The 18,968-nt window shown below is 40.1% G+C and overlaps 1 protein-coding gene across 1 annotated transcript in view; it reads right to left on the bottom strand.

Moving 5' to 3' along the window:
• The window catches only part of LOC100945658 (60S ribosomal protein L19-like), a 30,368-nt gene extending 12,446 nt beyond the window's left edge, over positions 1 to 17,922 (bottom strand). Inside the window, exons 1-3 of the mRNA XM_012813693.2 lie at positions 17,770 to 17,922; positions 16,116 to 16,201; positions 14,117 to 14,368 (exon numbers count right to left, since the gene is read on the bottom strand). Coding sequence (XP_012669147.1) covers positions 14,117 to 14,368; positions 16,116 to 16,201; positions 17,770 to 17,922 — 491 coding nt within the window. The remainder of the gene's footprint in view (positions 1 to 14,116; positions 14,369 to 16,115; positions 16,202 to 17,769) is intronic.
• Positions 17,923 to 18,968: the final 1,046 nt, after the last annotated feature.

The following is an 18,968-nucleotide window of genomic DNA, read 5'->3' as shown; positions in this document are numbered from 1 at the left end:
TGTAAGGAGTGTGTCTGTCTCTCTCTATATATATGTCTCTCTCTCTCTATATATATATATATATGTGTGTGTGTGTATATATATGTGTGTGTGTCTATATATATGTGTCTACATATATATATATATATACACACACATGATATAGAGATTTGACATTTGTAGGAATATATTCTGCGGCAATATACTTCCTGGACACCAGGTGGCACTGTGTATGGGTTGGGGGCGCAAACAAACAACACAGCTGTTAACCTTTCTCTGGTTCCCAGGCTTAGAGCATTTTGTCAGCTTACTTGTTCTTGGTTATCGCTGTTCACCTCAGCATTCAGCCCCCACAGATCTGGGATTCCACAGTTCTTAACAATTCTTCAGAAGCAGGTCACACAGATTACCCCTACAACAATTTCCGTGGAGAGTGGGAGTCCCTGCGCCAGTCCCAAGTGAAGGTCAGCTGCCTGTGGGCAGAACTCAGAACACCATGCCTTAGGCCCCCAGAAAGAGGCCTGCCTACATAGGCTTCTAGTGCCGTTCAGCACAATGGCATCTCCCTGATCAGGAACTCTCCCTGTATGGATGTTTCACCCGCTGCCAAACTGCACTTGGACCTCTCTAGACAATAACCCAAGCTGGACCCCAAATTCCATTCAGGAGTCCCCACTTTTCCAATCTTTTTCAGAGTCCCTGAGCCTGACAGAAGCAAAGGAAGTAAAGGTATGCTCCCTGCAGATGCCCAGCAAGATGCCCACTTATATAAGTGGCTGGCGCCTTTTCCCACAATGGTTTCCCCCTGTCTGGGAACTTTTTTCCTATGGATGCTTCACTGGTTGCCAAACCCCGGTACAGCTGCTCTAGCTAGCACTCCAATCTGGCCACCAAATTCCATTTGGGAGAACACTGCCTAACTGCCCCCAAGAACCGAAAACTGCAAGAGGTTTCTTCTGGGATCTTCCCCCTCACTGCTGTTGCTGCTGCCACTGCTATTGTGGCCTGGACATGCTCACAGAAACTTGCCCAAGTATGTTAGTTCTCTGCAGTTCTGGCCAAATCCAACTATCCACCTCCATGCTGCACAATCTGAACCACTGCTGTACATCGATATTCCACATCAAGACTTATTCAGCCCTCTCCTTCTGCCCTTTTGCTCTAGGAAGATTCAGCTAAATGTCCTTACCTTCTGTCTTCATGCTCCACCCCTTCCTGCCTGCTACTTTCTCAGGATAACTAAGAATATAAGATGTATTTGTCCTTCCTCAAGGAGATGATAAAACCAAAGAAGGAAGGAAAGAGTGTAATACAAAAGAAGAAGTAAATAACAAGATCAATGAATAGAGAACACTAACAAATATGGTGGATATTAATTGAAACATATAAATAATTGCTGTATCATTGGTCTACATATACCAATAAAAGACAGAAGCTATCAAAGTAGACTAAAAACCCGTACCCAACTATATTTTGTCTACAAGAAATCTACTGTAAATGAAAAGACACAGAATAATCACAAAGCTATAGAGCAAGATGTAAAATGCTAACACTGATTAAAAGAAAACTTGAGTAGCTATATTAGCTTCAAACAAAGCAGCCTTCAGATCTAGGAAAGTTATTAGTGATAGGGAGGAAAATTACATAATGAGAAAGGAGTCAGAGGAACTCTAAAGAACTTCCTGGATGGTGCATAATATCTCCTCATTAGCTTCTCTCTGTGTGATCTGTGTGATCCAGGAAGGGGGCTTCCAGCCACTTCTTACTCTCCTGTCCTGCATAGGAACAGAATTTCCAAGGCACAGTGAGACAGTGAGGGACTCCACGAGACCAGGAAGTGGGGAGAGGAGGAAGGCTGATGTGGAAAGCAGTGAAAGGAAGCATGGTGGCCCATGGACAAAGACTAAACGTTGGAATCCCAGAGTATTTAAGCCCACAGGAGTGTCTCCCTCCCCACACCTACATGGCACTATGGGGCAGGGGCAGGTTGGGACCCAACTAAGCTCCAGGAGGGTTCATCACTCCAGGAAAGGGTAGTGAGGAGAAACAGTCAGGGACTAAGACCCCGTGGAACTTCTGGATAGGACTGAGTCTGGGAGAGATCTCCAGAGGTTCCCAGTGGGTAGGTTTTAGCCCTTTACCAGCTTGTGGTTGGCCCAGTGATGGAAGGTTTGCCCTCGAGGGAGAACCATCAGGAAGAATGGTGGAGAACAACATAGTATTTGAGCATGGGGGCACTGTCTGGGAGTGGCCCATCAGGTTCTCAGCATGTACCAACAGTTCTGGTTTCCCCAGCAGGCTGGGCTTGGGCTTCCGCAGAGATGTGAGTTAGTTGGACAGATGTCTCCCCGTCCACAGACCCCTGTGTGGCCTCAGGGAATTGTTTAGAAGACTAAGCTGTGTCCCTCGTGTAAAGTAACCTTTGGTGTTTTGGCTCTCTCACCCTAGTGATAGGTCAGTACTTGTGCAATAATCAAGCACAGATTGAACTCAAACAAACCATGAAATCAAGATCAAGTCTCCACGGCAGCCAGCTAATTACTTCCTTTCACCCATCACATGCAGAGCAGGAAGTAGACTTTTTTTTTAACTTTTTCAGATCCTAACACTGAGGCATCACTAGGTGTCCAGGCAATGCACACACAGTCACACACGTGCGCGATTCACCACATAAATACAAGCAAAAAGAAAGAATGATCCTCTCAAGAGTTGTAGAAAAAGTATTCAATAAAGTTTAGCATTGTTTTCTGACAAGAACACTTAAGAAATTAGGCATAGATGGGATATTTTTTAAACTCATCAAAGCCATATGAAATAAACCCACAGCCAAAATCATACTGAATGGAGTAAATTTACACTTACAACTGGAACCAGACAAGGATGTACACTGTAATCACTATTATTCGACATAGTGCTGGAAGTTCTAGCCAATGCAATCAGGCAAGAGAAGGAGATTAAGGGCATCCAAATAAAGGCAGAAGAGGTTGAACTCTTTCTCTTTGCCCATGATATGATCATATACTTTGAAAATCCCAGAGACTCAACCACAAAACTTCTGCAAGTTATGAACAAATAGATTAACATTGTGGAGTATAAAATCAATGTCCATAAAACATTAGAGTTTATATATGCCAAAAAGAATAAATCTGAGAAACAAATAAAGAACACAATTCCCTTCAGACTAGCTTCAAAGAAAATGAAATACTTGGGAATATATGTAATAATGGAGATGAAGGATCAATACAGAGAAAAACTATGAAACCCTGAGAAAAGAGATCACAGAAGACATTAACAAAAAGAAGACCATGCCATGCTTTTGGCTGGGGAGAATCACCATTGTGAAAATGTTTGTACTACCCAAAGCAATCTACTGATTGAATACAGTTTCGATTAAGACACCAATAATATACTTTGAAGAACTTGAAAAAATAGTTCTTCATTTTTTATGAAACCTGAAAAAAAAAAAACATATAGCCAAAGAAACCCTTGCTAATACAAACAAATCCAGAGGTGTCACTCTTCCAGACTTCAGGTTATACTAGAAGTCCACTGTGATCAAAACAACAGGGTATTGGCACAAAAAATAGAGACATAGATCTGTGGAACAGAATAGGAAACCTAGAGACGAAACCAGCCTCTTACCACTATTTGATCTTTGATAAACCTTACAAAAGCATACACTGGAGAATGATGATTCTCAACAAATGATGCTTTGACAACTGGTTAACCACATGTAAAAGATTGAAACTGGACCTCACCTTCCACCACTTAAAAAAATTTACTGAAGATGGATGAAGGAGATGATAAAAATTCTAGATAAAAGTATGGGGAAAACTCTAGATGATACCAGCCTGGGGAAGGATTTTATGAATAAGATTCAATTGGAAATTACAACAACAAAAATAAATAAAATGGTCTTAATATAAGTAAAAAAAAATTGGACAGCCAAGGACACAACAATTAAAGCAAATAGATAGCATTCAGAGTGGGAAACAATGTTTTCGTGTTATGAATCTGACAAAGGATTGATTACTGAAATCTACAGCGAACTCAATTAATCAACAACAAAAGCATAAAGGGCAAGAGACAAGAAGAGAACCTTCTCTGAAGGAGACACAAATGCAAACAAAATCATGAAGAAATGTTCATTGTCTCTAATCATCAGAGAGATGCCAATAAAAACCTAACTCTAGTAAGTATATCCCACATCAAAAAATCATAAACCTGCAAATTCTGGTGCCAATGTGGAGAGAAGGGAACACTTTTACAATACTGGTCACCTTGAAGACTAATACAGCCTTATGGAAAGAAGTATGGAGAATTTTCCAAGAGCTAAATGTCAACCTTCCATTTGATCTACAATCTCTTTACTATATATCTGCCCAGGAGAAAAAAAAAAAATTATCACAAGGATATTTGAACTAGGTTTATAGCAGCTCAGTTCACATTTGCCAAGATGTAGAAGCAACCCAAGTGCCCATTAACCCACGAACAAATTAATAAACTGTGGAGTATGTATATTTATGAAACATTATTCAGCCATAAAAAGATAGAGACTTTACATCTTCTTTTATTTACCTGAATGAAGGTGAAACACATTCTTTTTAGTAAAGTATCACAAGAATGGAAATGCAAATATCCACCATACTCAATACTAATATGAAACCAGTATAAAAACAACTACTCACCTATATAAGAGAAAAACACTAGTATATTCAAGTGGGGGAGAGTAAGGAAATGGGAAAGGGAAGGAGGGAGGGTGATTGGTAAGCTCTCACCTAATGGACACAATGTAAGTATATACAGCACACTTGTTGGAAGAAGGGCTCCAGTATAATTTGGACTTTACCTGAGAAACACACATGAACAATGTAACCTACTTTTACCCTAATATTAAACTGATTGAAGCAAATAAAAGTAGTCTATACTTCAGGAAGACATAACAGTCCTTATTGTGTATGAGCGTCAAAAAGAGCATAAATATACATTTGGAAGATGGTGGCATGGATGCATAGAAAAGGGACCATTTATACACTGTTGGTCAGATTTAAAACTAATACAGCCTTTTTGAAAAGAAGTATGGATAATCCTCAGAGAGCTACAAGTAGACCTTATATTTGATCTTGCAACATTACTAAGTATCTACCAAGAAAGAAATAAAATCATTTTATCATAAGGAAAATTGCACTCACATGTTTATCACAGCTCAATTAATAATTGCAAAGATGTGGAAACAACCCGAGTACCTATGGATAGATTGGGAAACTGTGATATACATACTATTCAGACAGAAAAAGATAGACACTTTGTATCTGTTCTATTTACCTGGAAGGAGTTGAGGAGCATTATTTTTATTAAAGTATCTCAAGAATGTAAAAACAAGAACACCATGTATTCAACACTAATTTGAAACTAGTGGATGAGCAAATACATGATCACACAAGAAAAAAAGAAAATTAAAGTCAAGAAGGGGTAGGGGGAAAGCAGAGAAGTGGCTCAGTTAGCTCTTATCTAATGGGCACAATTTAAGGGAATATGGCACACCTCCTGAGTGAAGGAGTCAACTACAATTGGGACATTATCTAACAAAAAACAAATAATGTAATCTAATCATATGTGCCTTATATTAATCTGAAATAAAAAGAATGGGTGAATGAATACACACGAAAAAATAAATAAAAACTCATAATATGTGATTTAGTGAGATAGTAGCAAAAACTAGTATTTGCAATTTTAGGATCAGGAAAGGATAACTATTTAAAATGATTAAATATTTCAAGGATTAAAAAAGTACATGATGAAAATAATCACAAAAATATAAGTAGATATAATCGAAGACTTCAACACCTCTATATTGATAATTTACAGATCCAGTAGGCAGAAATTCTGTAGGGACATAGTTGAACTGGAAAGTACCATTAATCACTTGGCTCTAACTGACACCTATTGAATATTTTATCCCATAACAGAATAGAAATCATACAAAAAACGCTCTCAGACCACATTGGAATTAAATTAGAAATCAATAACAATAAGACAAGTGGAAAATGACTAAATCCTTAGAGATTAAACAACACACTTCTAAATAACACAGAAACTAAAAACGAAGTCTCAAGAGAAATTTAAAAATAAACAAAAATGGATATGCAGCATCAAAATTGGTGAGAGCATCAAAAATAGTGCTTCGAGGGAAATTTATTGCACTAAATGCGATGTTATAAGTTAAAAAGTCCTCAAATCAATAATCCAAACTATCATCTTAGGAAACTAGAAAAAGAAGAGCAAATTAAATCCAAAGTAAACAGAAGATAAGAAATAAAAGTTAGAGGACATATCAATAAAGTTAAAACCAGAAAATCAATAGAAAGAAATTAAGACAGCTAAAATCTGGTTCTTTGAAAAGATTGCTATATTTAAGGTTCACTAGAAAGAAAAAAGGGGAAGAAGCAAATTATCAATATCAGAAATGAAAGAGAAATCATCACTTACTGATCTTTGATAACTCAGATGAAAAAGACTAATTCCCTGAAAGACACAGTCTATCAAGTTCACACAAGGAGAAGTTGATAATATGAAAAGGCCTATATTTATTAGAGAAATTTAATACATAATTTATAGTCTTCCAAAACAGAAAGCAACAGGCCCCAATGCATTTATTGGTGCATTCTACCAAAAATTTAGGGAAGAAATTATGTCAATTTTATACAATATCTTCCAAAAAACAAAGGCAGAATAAACACTGATTTAATGAGGGAAGCATGACTCTAATAACCCAAATCAGAAAAAAAGACATTCTAACACAGGAAAACTTCAGATTAATAACTCTCATGAACATAAATGCAAAACTTCTCAACAAAATATTATCAAAGAGAATATAACAATTTATCAAAAGAATTACACACCATGGCCAAGTGAGATTTATTACAGGTATGAAAGACTGGTTCAACATTTGAAAATCAATAAATGTAACCAATTATATCAAAAGACTAAAAGAGGAAAATTGTATGATCATATGAATAGATGTAGGAAAGGCATTTGACAAAAATCCAGCCCTCAATTCATGAAAAAAAACAAAAAATTCTCAGCAAAGCAGGAATTAAAGAGAAAGTCCTCAATTTGATAAAGAGCATCTACATAAAGAATCTCTACAGCCAACATCATACTTCATGGTGAGAGACTGAATGGTGTTTCCTTAAGATTAGGAGTAAGGCAATGAAGTCCATTCTCACCACTCCTATTCAACATCATATGGAAAGTCATCACTAACTCAGTTAGACAAGGAAAAAGAGAATATATTCAGATTTGTAAGAAACAAAACTGTCTTTTTCATGGATAAAATGATTATATTAGAAAATTTCAAAGGTGAGTAAAAAACTTCTGGAACTAATAAGTAATTAAAGCAAGTTTGTAAGATACCAAGTCAATATACAAATTCAATTGATTTTTTTTTAAATAAGATTAATTTATGAGTATATACAATCAGAGTACATTGTTTGCATTCCTTAAATAACGTCTAAGTTGCAGGTGAATCCCTCACTCAGGAGGTGTGCCATATAATCCTATGCTGAACCTGATAAATGAGAGCTTACCACAGTTGCCCTTACCCTTCCTTTTCCTTTCCCCTTATTGAATTTAAATGTGTTTTTCTCTCTTGTGTGCATGTAGTTGTTCATCTACTAGTTTCATAATAGTATTGAGTACAATGGATGCTTGCATTTCTATTCTTGCAATACTTTACTTGAAGGATATTCTCCAAACCCTTTCAGGTAGATATGAAACTGTGAACTCTTCATATTTTTGTAGCTGAATATTATTCCATGATGTACATATACCACAGTTTATTTATCTATTCATGGATTTATGGACTCTTGGGTTGTCTCCACATCTTTGTGATTGTGAATTAAGCTGCAGTAAACATTGATGTGCAAATGTCCTTATAATGAAATGATTTTTTTTTTTTCTTCTGGGTAGATACCTATTAATGGGAATGCGGGATCAAACGGAAGGTCAATATTTAGCTCTTTGAGGATTCTCCGCACTTCTCTCCAAAAGGGCTACATAGTTTGCAATTTGACCAACAGTGTAAAATTGTTCCCTTCTCTCTGCACCCATATCAGCAGCTGCAGCTTTGGCATTTTGTGATGTGTGCTATTTTTTCAGGGGGTACATGATATCTCAAGGTGGTTTGATTTGCATTTTCTGATGATTTGTAATGATGAGCATTTTTTCATGTATTTTTTGCCATTTGGCTATTGTTTAGGGTGAAGATTCTCTTCATGTTTCTTACTCAATGATAAATGGGGTTTTCTCTTTTCTTGTTGATTAATTGGAGTTTCCTGTAGATTCCAGTTATTAGATTTTTCTCAGATTCTTAACATGCAAATATCTTCTCCCATTATAAAGGTTGTCTGTTGGCTTTAGTTGTTGTTCCCTTAGCTGTGCAGAAACATTTTAGCTTGATCATGGTCCGTGTATTTACGTTTGGTGTTGCTACAATTGTTAAGAGGGTCTTGTTCATAAAATCTTGTTCCTGGCCAATGTCATCGAGAGTTTTTCCTACATTTCTTTTTGAGGCTTTATAATTCTGTGTCTTAGATTTATATTTTTTTATCTTTGTAGGTGATGAGAGGCGTGGGTCCAGGTTCAGGCTTTTACATGTGGCTAACCAATTTTCCCAGCACCATTTCTTAAATAGGCATTCTTTTCCCCAGTGTATGCCTTTGTTTAGTTTATCAAAGATCAGATGGTGATATGTGTCTGCTTATTTCTCTAGGTTTTCTATTCTGTTCAATATAGCAATATCTCTATTTTTATACCAATACCATGCTATTTGATCACTAGAGACTTGTAGTATAACTTGAAGTGTGGCAATGGGATGCTTCTGGATTTGTTTTTATTTCTTAGAATTGTGTTGGCTATTTATTTTCTTGGCTCCATATAAATTTTAGTACTATTTTTTTTACTATGCTGTGGGTGCTTTAAGGAGGATTGCATTAAATCTGTAGATAACTTTCTATAGCAAGTGAATTTTAACAATGTTTTTCTTCCCAGACACGACCATGGTATGTTCTTCCATTTGTTAATATCATCTACTATTTCTTTTCTCAGGGTTTCACAGTTCTCTTCACATATTTTTTTAGGTATATATATTTCATTTTCTTTGAAGCTACTGTAAAGGAAAATGTCTTTGATTTGTTCTCAGTTTGACTGTTGTTGACATATACAAGAGCTGATTTGTAGATATTAATTTTATATCTCAAGACATTACTATAATTCTTGATCTCTTCCAGGAGTCCCATAGTTAAGGGGGTTTTATAAGTATAAGATCATATCATCAGAAATGAGTGAAAATTTGACCTCTTGTCTCCCAGTTTGGATTCCCTTGATATCCTTCTCTTGCCTGATTGCATTGGAACATATAGTTTCTATTCTTTTGTATTTAAGATTTGATTTGTCTCCTAGGATATGATCAATTTTGGAGATTTATATGTGAGATAATAAGAGAATATACTCAGTATTATTGGGGTGGGATTTTCTGTGTATGTCTGTTAAGCTCATTTGTTCTAAAGTTGTATTTAAGTCCACACTTCTTTGTTTAGTTTATGCTTGGAGTATGTGTCCAGTTCTGTCAGTGAAACTTTGAAGTTCCCAGTTATTATGATGTTACAGTATATCATACTGTTCAGAGTGATTCATGTCATATGTCTGGGAGCATTTAAGTTGGATACATGAATATTTAAGACTGAAATGTTTTCCTATTATACTGATCCCTTGAGCAGGATGTAGTGTCACTGTCTTTTCTTATTTTGATATTTTAAAACCCCAGGTATCTGCCAGTAGGGTAGAGACTTCTGTTTTCTTCTGATTTGTATTTACCTGAAATATTGTTTTCCAATCCTTCAGGTTGAGTCTCATTTTTTCATTGGAGTTTATACATGAAGACAGCATACACTTGCTTTGTGCCTTTTTCTTTAGTCGGCCTGCCTGTGCCCCATTCCATGGCTCCTTTGAGCCATTCTTACTTATTGAGAGACTTTGTAATTATGATGGAATTCTGTTCATCTTGTTTTGTGGAAGTCTGTTGGTAAGTTTATTCACTTGGGCCATTGTAGAAGCTGGACTTTTCCTCTAATCCTAGCATACTGGGAGGCTAAGGCACATGGATTGCCTGAGCTCAGGAGTTCAAGGCCATCCTGAGCAAGAGTGAGACCTCATCTTTGTTTACATACTTTATGCTTTTATTTTATCTTACCACTTAAATTTACTTCTCTTATAGTGATGTCAATAGGGGAGTAGAGGCTATTGTTTATTGCAGTTCAATTTCGACTCCACTCTTGACATCAATGTAAGATTTATAAATTTTCACATATATGTGGAAAACTATATACATATATATATATATATATACACACACATACATACCCATATGGTTTTATTACAGATTAATGTTTTGTGAGAGTATAAATAACTGGGTTACAATATTTGAATTTGTTAAGTAGAGTCCATCCTGTAGTTCTTTCATACAACCAAAACGTGTGCCCCAACCCCCTATTTTGTGCCCATTAAGTAGGACCACACAAATCCACCCTCCTCTCCCACCCTCATTTCTCCTCCATACAACTTGAATTGAATTGAATTTGACTCCTATGAGGTGTGAAATAGATCATCTATTGGCTTGATATTACTATTTAGTACAATGGATATTTACTTTCCCATTCTTCTGATACTTTACTAAGAAGACTGTGTTTTAACTTCATCCATGTTAATACAAATGATGTGAAGACTTCATCTTTTTATGGCTGAATAGTATTTCATGGTATACATATATCATAGTTTCTTTATCTATTCCCGAGTTGATGGGTATTTAGGTTGTTTCCACATCTTGGTGATTGTAAATTGAACTGCAGTAAACAATATAGTGCAAATGTTTTCATGATAAAATGACTTTTTTCTTCTAGGTGGATGCCTAGTAATGGGATTGCAGGGTCAAACGTCAAACTATAGGTCTAATTTGAGTTCTTTGAGGATTCTGCATACTTCTTTCCAAAGATGATGTATGACTTTGCAATCCCACCAACAGTGTAAGTCTTTCTCTCCATGCCAGAATCTGCAACTTTGGAACTTTGTGATGTGTGCTAATCTTACCAGGGTTAGGTGATATCTCAGGGTGATTTTGATCTGCATTTCTCTAATGATTGGGGATAAGGAACATTTTTTCAAATGTTTGTTAGCCATTTACCTGCCTTCCTTAGAGAAAGTTCTGTTCATGTCTCTTCCCAGTGATAGATGGGGTGTCTCTTCCATGGGGTGAGATAAGAGGTCCTTAGTTAACTGCTCCAAATTAATTTTTCTGAATTAATTTAAGTGCTATAGAAATCTTAGCTATCAAACCTTTGTCAGATTTGCATGCAAATATATTTTCCCATTATGAAGGTTACCTACTTCCTTTGATTGTTGTGTCCTTAGCTGTGCAGAAGCTTTTCAGTTTAATTAAGTCCCATTTGTTTATTTTTGTTCTTGTTGCAATTGCACTTGAAATCTTCATAAAAAATTCAAAAAAATATTTTTCTTCAAAAAAATATATATTTCATCAGGCCAACACCCTCAAGAGTTTTTCCCACACTTTCTTCTAGGAATTTTACTGTTTCATTTCCCAGATTTATTTTTTCCTCATTTTTTGTTTAAATTAAATCATAACTGTGTACTTTAATGCCTTTACAGAGTCCAATATGCTGATTTGATGTACAACGTAGAATGCTTACATTAAAATGATAGGCATAACCATCACCTCACTTACTTATTTGTTGTGGTAAGACAAATATACTCTACTCTAACAAATACTCTAAATAGTAGACTTGTGACCTAAGATGTGGTCGATTTTGGAGTATGTTCCATGGGCTAATGAGAAAAATGTATATTCAGTTTTGTTAGTATGAAATGTTCTGTAGATGTCTATTAAATCCTAATGCTGAACTGTTAATTTTAAATGCAAAATTTCTTTGCTAAGCTTCTTGTTGGAGGATCTATCCAACGCTGCCAAAGGAGTATTGAAATCTCTGACTATGATGGATCTGGGAGAGATCAAGTTGCTCATGCCTATCAGAGTATCCCTTATAAATTGAGGTGTATTCTGGTTGGGTGCTTAAATACTGATGACTGAAATATCATCATATTTAGTCTTACCCTTCACAGATATAAAGTGACCATCTTTATCTTTGTTTACATTTGTTAGTTTAAAGCCTATTGTATCTGTGAACAAAATTGCAACTCTGCTTTTTTCTGCTTTCCATTTGCCTGGAATATAGATGACCATCCTTTCACCCTGAGTCTATATTTGTCTTTTAAAGTAAAATGAGATTCTTGAATGCAGCAGATATCAGGACTGAGTTTTTGTATCCAGGCAGCCAGCCTGTTTCTCTTTAGAGGGCAATTTAAGCCATTCACATTGATTGAAAATATTGATAAGCCTGGTATAATTTTGGGAATCTAGTTTTTTGAGAGTCCAGTGGACATTGTTAATCGTTTTGCCACTTTGAAATTGGAATTTGATCAAAATTTACTAAAGTGAGTTTATTTATATAGTGGAGGATTGTGCTGATCATTATGAAGGATAGGTCTCAGAATATCCTGGAGGGCTGGTTTACTTATGGCAAATTTCTTCAACATGTGGATGTCATTAAAGTATTTAATTTCTCCATCATAAATGAAACTCAGTTTATCTGGGTATAGGATTCTGGGTTAAAAGTTATTTTATTTCAGGAGATTAAAAGTCTATGACCACCCTCTTCTAGCCTGAAAGGTTTCAGCAGAGAGATCTGCAGTCATTGTAATATTCTTCTCCTTGAAGGTTATGGTTTCTTATGTCTAGCTGCTTTCAGAATTTTCTCTTTCATATTAACTTTAGTGAAGTTCATTATGATGTGCCTGGGGGATGTCTTGTTCAGATTTAGTCGCACTGGGGTTCTGAAACTGTCTGCTACCTGAATTTCAGAATCTCTTGGCATGTCTGGAAAGTTCTCTTTCATAATTTCATGGAGGAGAGCCTCTATATTTTGTGAAGTAACTTCATCGCCTCCAGGGATTTCTATAAGGTGAATATTAGTTTTCTTCATATTATCCCAGAGCTCTCTGAGGGAGTGGTCCATTTTTGGTCTCCATTGCTCTTCATCTTTGTGCGCTTGTGTACTGTTCAAAAGCTTTGTCTTAAATGTGAGACCTCCTTTCTTCTGCCTGCTCCATTCTCTTCCCAAGGAATTCTACCGTATTTTTTAGATCTTTGAGGGCTGCAACCTCTTGCTTCAGTGTTTCAAAATCTTTGGTCATTTTATCTTTGAAATCATTGAATTCTTGAGACAGCTATTGAATAATTTTAAATTCTGAGTGCCTCTTTTCCTCCATTCTGTTAATCTTATTTGCTATCCAGAGTCTGAACTCTATTTCTGACATCTCAGCCATATGCTTATGAATGGGATCTTCAATTGCATCTGCCCCATCCTTACTTAGGGGAGTTAATCTACTCTGGTTATTCACATTACTGGAGGCTTTTTATTTTTCCCCACCCCATGCTGAATTTGCACCATTTGGAGACCGTCCCAAAACCGTCCTGCCAGTGGCTGCCACTGGAGAAGATGCCAGCTTCCTCTATTTGCCCAGAAAAGCCTCAGGGGTGTGTGCCTTATTGTTCCCCCTCCTCCGGCTGTTGCTGTTCACCTTGGGGTACCACCACTCCTATGTGGTTCCCTCTCTACTGATTATTGTCTTGCAGTTTGTGGGCACCAGGCCTGAAGTGCTGTGAATGCATGGTCCAATCAGTCCTTGCACCACCTTGCCGGGGTTTCTGGGGAGCAGGGAACAACCGGAAGCTGAGCAGGGAAGTGGGGATGGATCAGTCCTCGGTGGGTGCTGCCAGGGTGGCTGGGGTCCAGGGAGAAAACCAGGAGCTGTGGGGGAAACGGGACTGGATCTGTCCTTGGCGCATACTGCCGGTGAGTCTGGGACATGAGGAGAAACCAGCAGCTGCTCAGTGAACCTGTGGCTGGATCAGAGCTCCGTGCACTCCGCCCAGATCACCAGGGTGTGGGAAGCAAACCAGCAGCCAAGCGAAGAACACATGGCTGAATCAGTCCTCAGTGTGTACCTCCTGGGTTGCCGGGGCACTGGGAGCAAACCAGCAGCCGTGCAGGGAGCCCAGGGCTGTATCAGTACTCGGAGAATGCCGCCAGGTTGTCCGAGCACAGGCAGCCAACCAGCAGCACGCAGGGAACCTGGGGCTGAATCCGTGCTCAGTGCATGCTGCCAGGGTGGCCGTGACACGGGGTGGAAACCAGCAGCCCAGAGCTGGGAACTCAGGGCTGGATCACTCTGGGGAGCGGGCAACACCGTCTTTTGCCTTCACAAAATTAAAAAGACTTAAAATTTAATAACAATAACCAAGTTTAAGATAAGAACTAGACACAAATACTTCATAAAGAATGAATGAAGATAAATACATTCGGAAAAGAAATCAGACGATTGCTGCAACAAAATATTGAGCAATAATAATAATAATATTACAAAAAGTAACATTCACATTGTCATATAAAAGTGTGTCTACCATAGAATGCTTTGACTCTGAGGTTCAGTATGGAGCATCAGTTAACTTCTTTTTTTCCCCAAAGTCTCAAAAAATAGATAACTAATATTTAAATAGAAGATATTTTCAATTATCTTTTTCTATTGCCTATAAGATTTGGCATGATGAAGTCAATTTTTGTATGTGAATCATGAAGCCATCTGGAAAGACTGCAGATATCTTATTTTTGGAAATAAAGAAAGTAAACTGAGCATCAAATTCTTGAACTATTAAAAACAGTTTTACTGCTTAAGGTAGTAGCCATTATACACTGCCAGGGACAGCAGAAAACCAACACTGGGAGGAGGAAGTAATATGGTCAACTACAGGCAGCTATTGACAGAGGTTCCTGTCAGAGGGATAGATAGTAGATAGAATGGACTCAATGAAGCTGAAGGTGAGGAAATCAGCTAAGAAAGAAGATAGACAAGGGCACATCATCTCTGTCCAGGCAAGCTTTGACGCCAAGAAAACAAACTCCAGGTACAAAGCCCATTAGAAAGGGGATGAGACACCCCTCCCCCAAGTGGGAGACTCACTGTGGGCTCTCTGACAGTGAGCAGGAAACAAAAGACCTCTTATTTTACCCCGAGAGAGAGCTTGTAAACACTGGGCCTCCTTCTCCAGGGATGTCCGATGTGTGAGCCTAGACATCATCCTACCTGGCATAAAATTGAACAAATATTTTCTCTGCAATTTTGGACTCCCAGCCCACCCTTCCCCCCTTGCCTGGCCATCTGAAGACCTGCCCTGAGAAGCCTGGGCATTGTGTTGGCCACTGGACAGCAGCACAGAAACAGTGACTCAAGTGGAAGCTGTGGGGTGTGGAGAGAGGATTTGTAGGAGAGAGAAATGGACTGTGATGGTGCATGGTGAGTGATGCACCTACACCCCTGGTCTTTGGCCGCTCACTTTCCTGATTCCATCGCTCACTGCAGAGATCCAGCCTATAGCCCCTTAGGGTTGCCAGTGGCAGTGTGTATTGGGGGTAGAGGTGCTGAATCCCCTGGTCTGTCTTTGGTGGGCACACCTCTCTGTCTCTGTTGCTCACTGAAGGGAACCAGGCTCCAGCCAGTCGAGGTTGCTTACAGTGGTGCATGGTGGGGGCAGAGGCACTGAAACCCCTGGACTGACTTTGGTGGGGCATACCTTCCTGATTCCATTGCTCACTGGAGGGAACCAGGCTCCAGCCCCTCAGGTTATTGGGAAGGAAATCCCTGTGTATTTTTATTATCATATTTCTGGAGACCCTTTGAACTCTCCCTGTTGAGCAGTGATTTTAGTTCCCAGGACAACTGGAGTAGAACTCTCATTCTGGGATGTCCACCCAGGGACCCTCTGAGGTTGAGTAGTGTTAGTTTTGTAGTGGAAGGGACTGACTGTCCTCCTCCAGCTGTCACTGGTGTGGAGAGGCAGGTCAATGCAGTTGCAGTTGCAGTTGCTTGTATCTCTCCCCAGGAGAGATGTCAGCCTAATACCATGAGTCACTAAGATTGGGTAGAGGCTGGCTGACTACAAGACTGACCCTGCTTGCACTATCACACCAAGAAGGTCCTCAGAGTCTCTGGCTGCATCTCTGAAAGGGACCTTTGTAAAGCTGTATGTGGAAAGCTGCAATAACAACCCCCAATGGAGATAACAATGGCTGGTTATCTCTGCTTCCTGGGATATGACCGATATCCACCCTAAACCGATATGACCCTACATGTTTTACTTGCCAAAATTCAGAGAATACTCATGGCGCCAAACCAGCAGAAGAACTCTGGCAAAATAAATTATTATAGTAGATCAACTCCCCCAAGGAATGACAAAGAAGATACAACAGGAGATGCTATTCATAGACAAATGGCTGAAATGTCAGAAATAGAATTCACAATATAGATGGCAAAGAAAATGAATAAAATGGAGAAAAAGATGGAAATAGGAATACAAAGAGCTGTTAAAAACATCTCTCACGAATTTAATGAATTCAAAGACAAAATCATCATGGATGTGAACATAATGAGAAAAGACATAGAAGAGCTCAAGGAAGTAAAAAGGTTATTTGAGGAGGTTTGAAATGCGGTAGAATCCCTCAGTAATAGAGTTGAGCAAGCAGAAGAAAGAATCTCTGAAATTGAAGACAAAGCTTTTGAACATTCTCAAATGCTGGAAGAGGCAGAAAAAATGAAGATCAAAAACTAATCATTACCTAAGAGAGTTGTGGGAACACTCCAAAAGTTCAAACATTCGTCTTATAGGAATTCCTGAAGGAGAAGAGGATGGTCATGAAAGCACAGATTCTCTACTCCCAGATATTATTGAGGAGAAATTCCCAAACATTGAAAGAGATACAGAAATTCAGGAGGGAGTGGTCAAGATGGCCGAGGGGCACCAGCCTCCGACAGAAGCTCCTGTTCAGAGGAAAGGATAAAGTCCAGAGAAACCCCCAAGAAAGTCGAAAACTGGGAGCCCAGCTGAGAGGGAAGAGTGATACCGGCAGGACACCTCTTCTGAGACAGGTGGAGACTCCTACAGGACAATCCACAGGTACATAATTCACTCCAAAGGAATAGCACCCATCCCCTCCCTCAACAAAGGTGTGCTTTTCCTTTGTTTCCTCTTCAACCGCTCCTCTGAGTCTCCTACAGGCCACCAATAAACTGAGGACCTATCCTCTCACTCCACAAGTGAGAGCTGCCGACAGGGAAGTTTACCACCCTGAAGGAACCCGGCTGGGACTTGGAACACCCTCCCCCAGGCAGAAAAGTGGAACTGGCGTTCGCACTGCCATTTTGAGTTTCCTGTCCACCCTTCCTCCCCTTACCAGCAGAGACAGTGAGAGGATATCCAAGAACAGCATCCACCCACCCTTGCAAGACCTAGCCCCTGTCCCGATCCTTCACTGGGAGATCTGCTTGATCCACACTTTCTGCATGCAGACGATCCCCCTCAGTCAGGACATTCTGTGCTCAGCTGTCTCCCCGGCTGCTATCTGCACTTCCTGGGGTCTTGGCCCCGGTGATCGGGATTGACGTCGGACAGGGAGGGCTACATGCCCTGCCATGCCCCGCCTCTGGGGCTTTGGTGGCCCTTGACGGCAATTGACTTCTGCTGGGGGAGGTCATGCAGCTGCATGCTGCCTCCTGGAGCCTTGCTGGCCCGCAGTCACCATAGACTCCTGCCGGGGAGGGTCACACATTCCTACCAGCCACACGCACACCTCCGGGGCTTTGGTGGCCAGTGAGGGCAACTGACTTCTGCTGGGGCGGGTCACACAGTCGCGTGCCTGCCTCCCAGGGTTTTGTCGGCTGGCGGTCGCCAGCAGCACCTGCCAGGGAGGACCGCGCCATCCCGCCAGAGGCGTGCCCACCTCTGGGGCTTTGCTGGCCTGGGAGGGCAACTGACTTCTACTGGGGCAGATCTCACAGCCGTGGGCCTGCCCCCTGGGACCTCCCGACCCTCAATAACCACCAAGAACTGCCAGAGAGGGTCGTACTGTCCTGCCAGCTGCACGCTGGCCTCTGGGGCTTTGGCAACCCGTGAGGGCAACTGACTTCAGCTGGGGTGGGTCGCACAGCTGCGCACCTGCCTCCTGGGGACTTGCCAGCTTGCGGTCTCCAGCAGCTTCTACCGGGGAGGCTTGGGCCATCCCACCAGCCACGCACCCACCTCTGGGACTTTGGTGGCCAGTGAGGACAACTGACTTCCACTGAGGCAGGTCTCACCCGTCTCCCAGGGCCTTGGCAGCCTGAGATCAACGCTGACTCCTGCAGGGGTGGGCTGCATCACCCCGCCTTCTGGCCCCGCCTCCCGGGGCCTTGCCAGGTTGTGCCCAGGAGAAAACTAGAAGAAGCCACTGGCAGAACGGTTTTAGGGACGGTTTCCGAAAGGTGGAAATTCAACATGGGGCGAAATCAGTGGAAAAACTCTGGCAACCAGAATAACCAGAGTAGATTAACCCCCCCCCCAATGAAGGATGGGGCAGACACAATTGAAGACCCACTACATAAACAGATATCTGAGATGTCAGGAATTGAGTTCAGAATCTGGATAGCCAATAAGATCAACAGGTTGAAGGAAAAGAGGGAGCTAGAATTTCAAATCATTCATAAGCTGTCCCAGGAATTAAATGATTTCAAAGATAAAATGATCAAGGACTGCGATACACTGAAACGAGGTTACAGATTTGAAGAGTAATGTTGAATCCCTCCATCAGAGGATGGACCAGGCAGAAGATAGGATCTCTGACACTGAAGACAAAGACTTTGAACGCACCCAGACTTCCAAAGATTATGACAAATGGAAAGCAAAAACTGATCTCTCACTCAGATAGATCTTGGATAATTCGAAGAAAACTAATATTCGCCTCATAGGAATCCCTGAAGGTGACGAAGTT

This window comes from Otolemur garnettii, unplaced genomic scaffold (genome assembly GCF_000181295.1).
Source record: "Otolemur garnettii isolate 467f Iridium unplaced genomic scaffold, OtoGar3 scaffold00290, whole genome shotgun sequence".
Classification (NCBI taxonomy): domain Eukaryota; kingdom Metazoa; phylum Chordata; class Mammalia; order Primates; family Galagidae; genus Otolemur; species Otolemur garnettii.
This window is presented reverse-complemented; position numbering and strand designations above follow the sequence as displayed.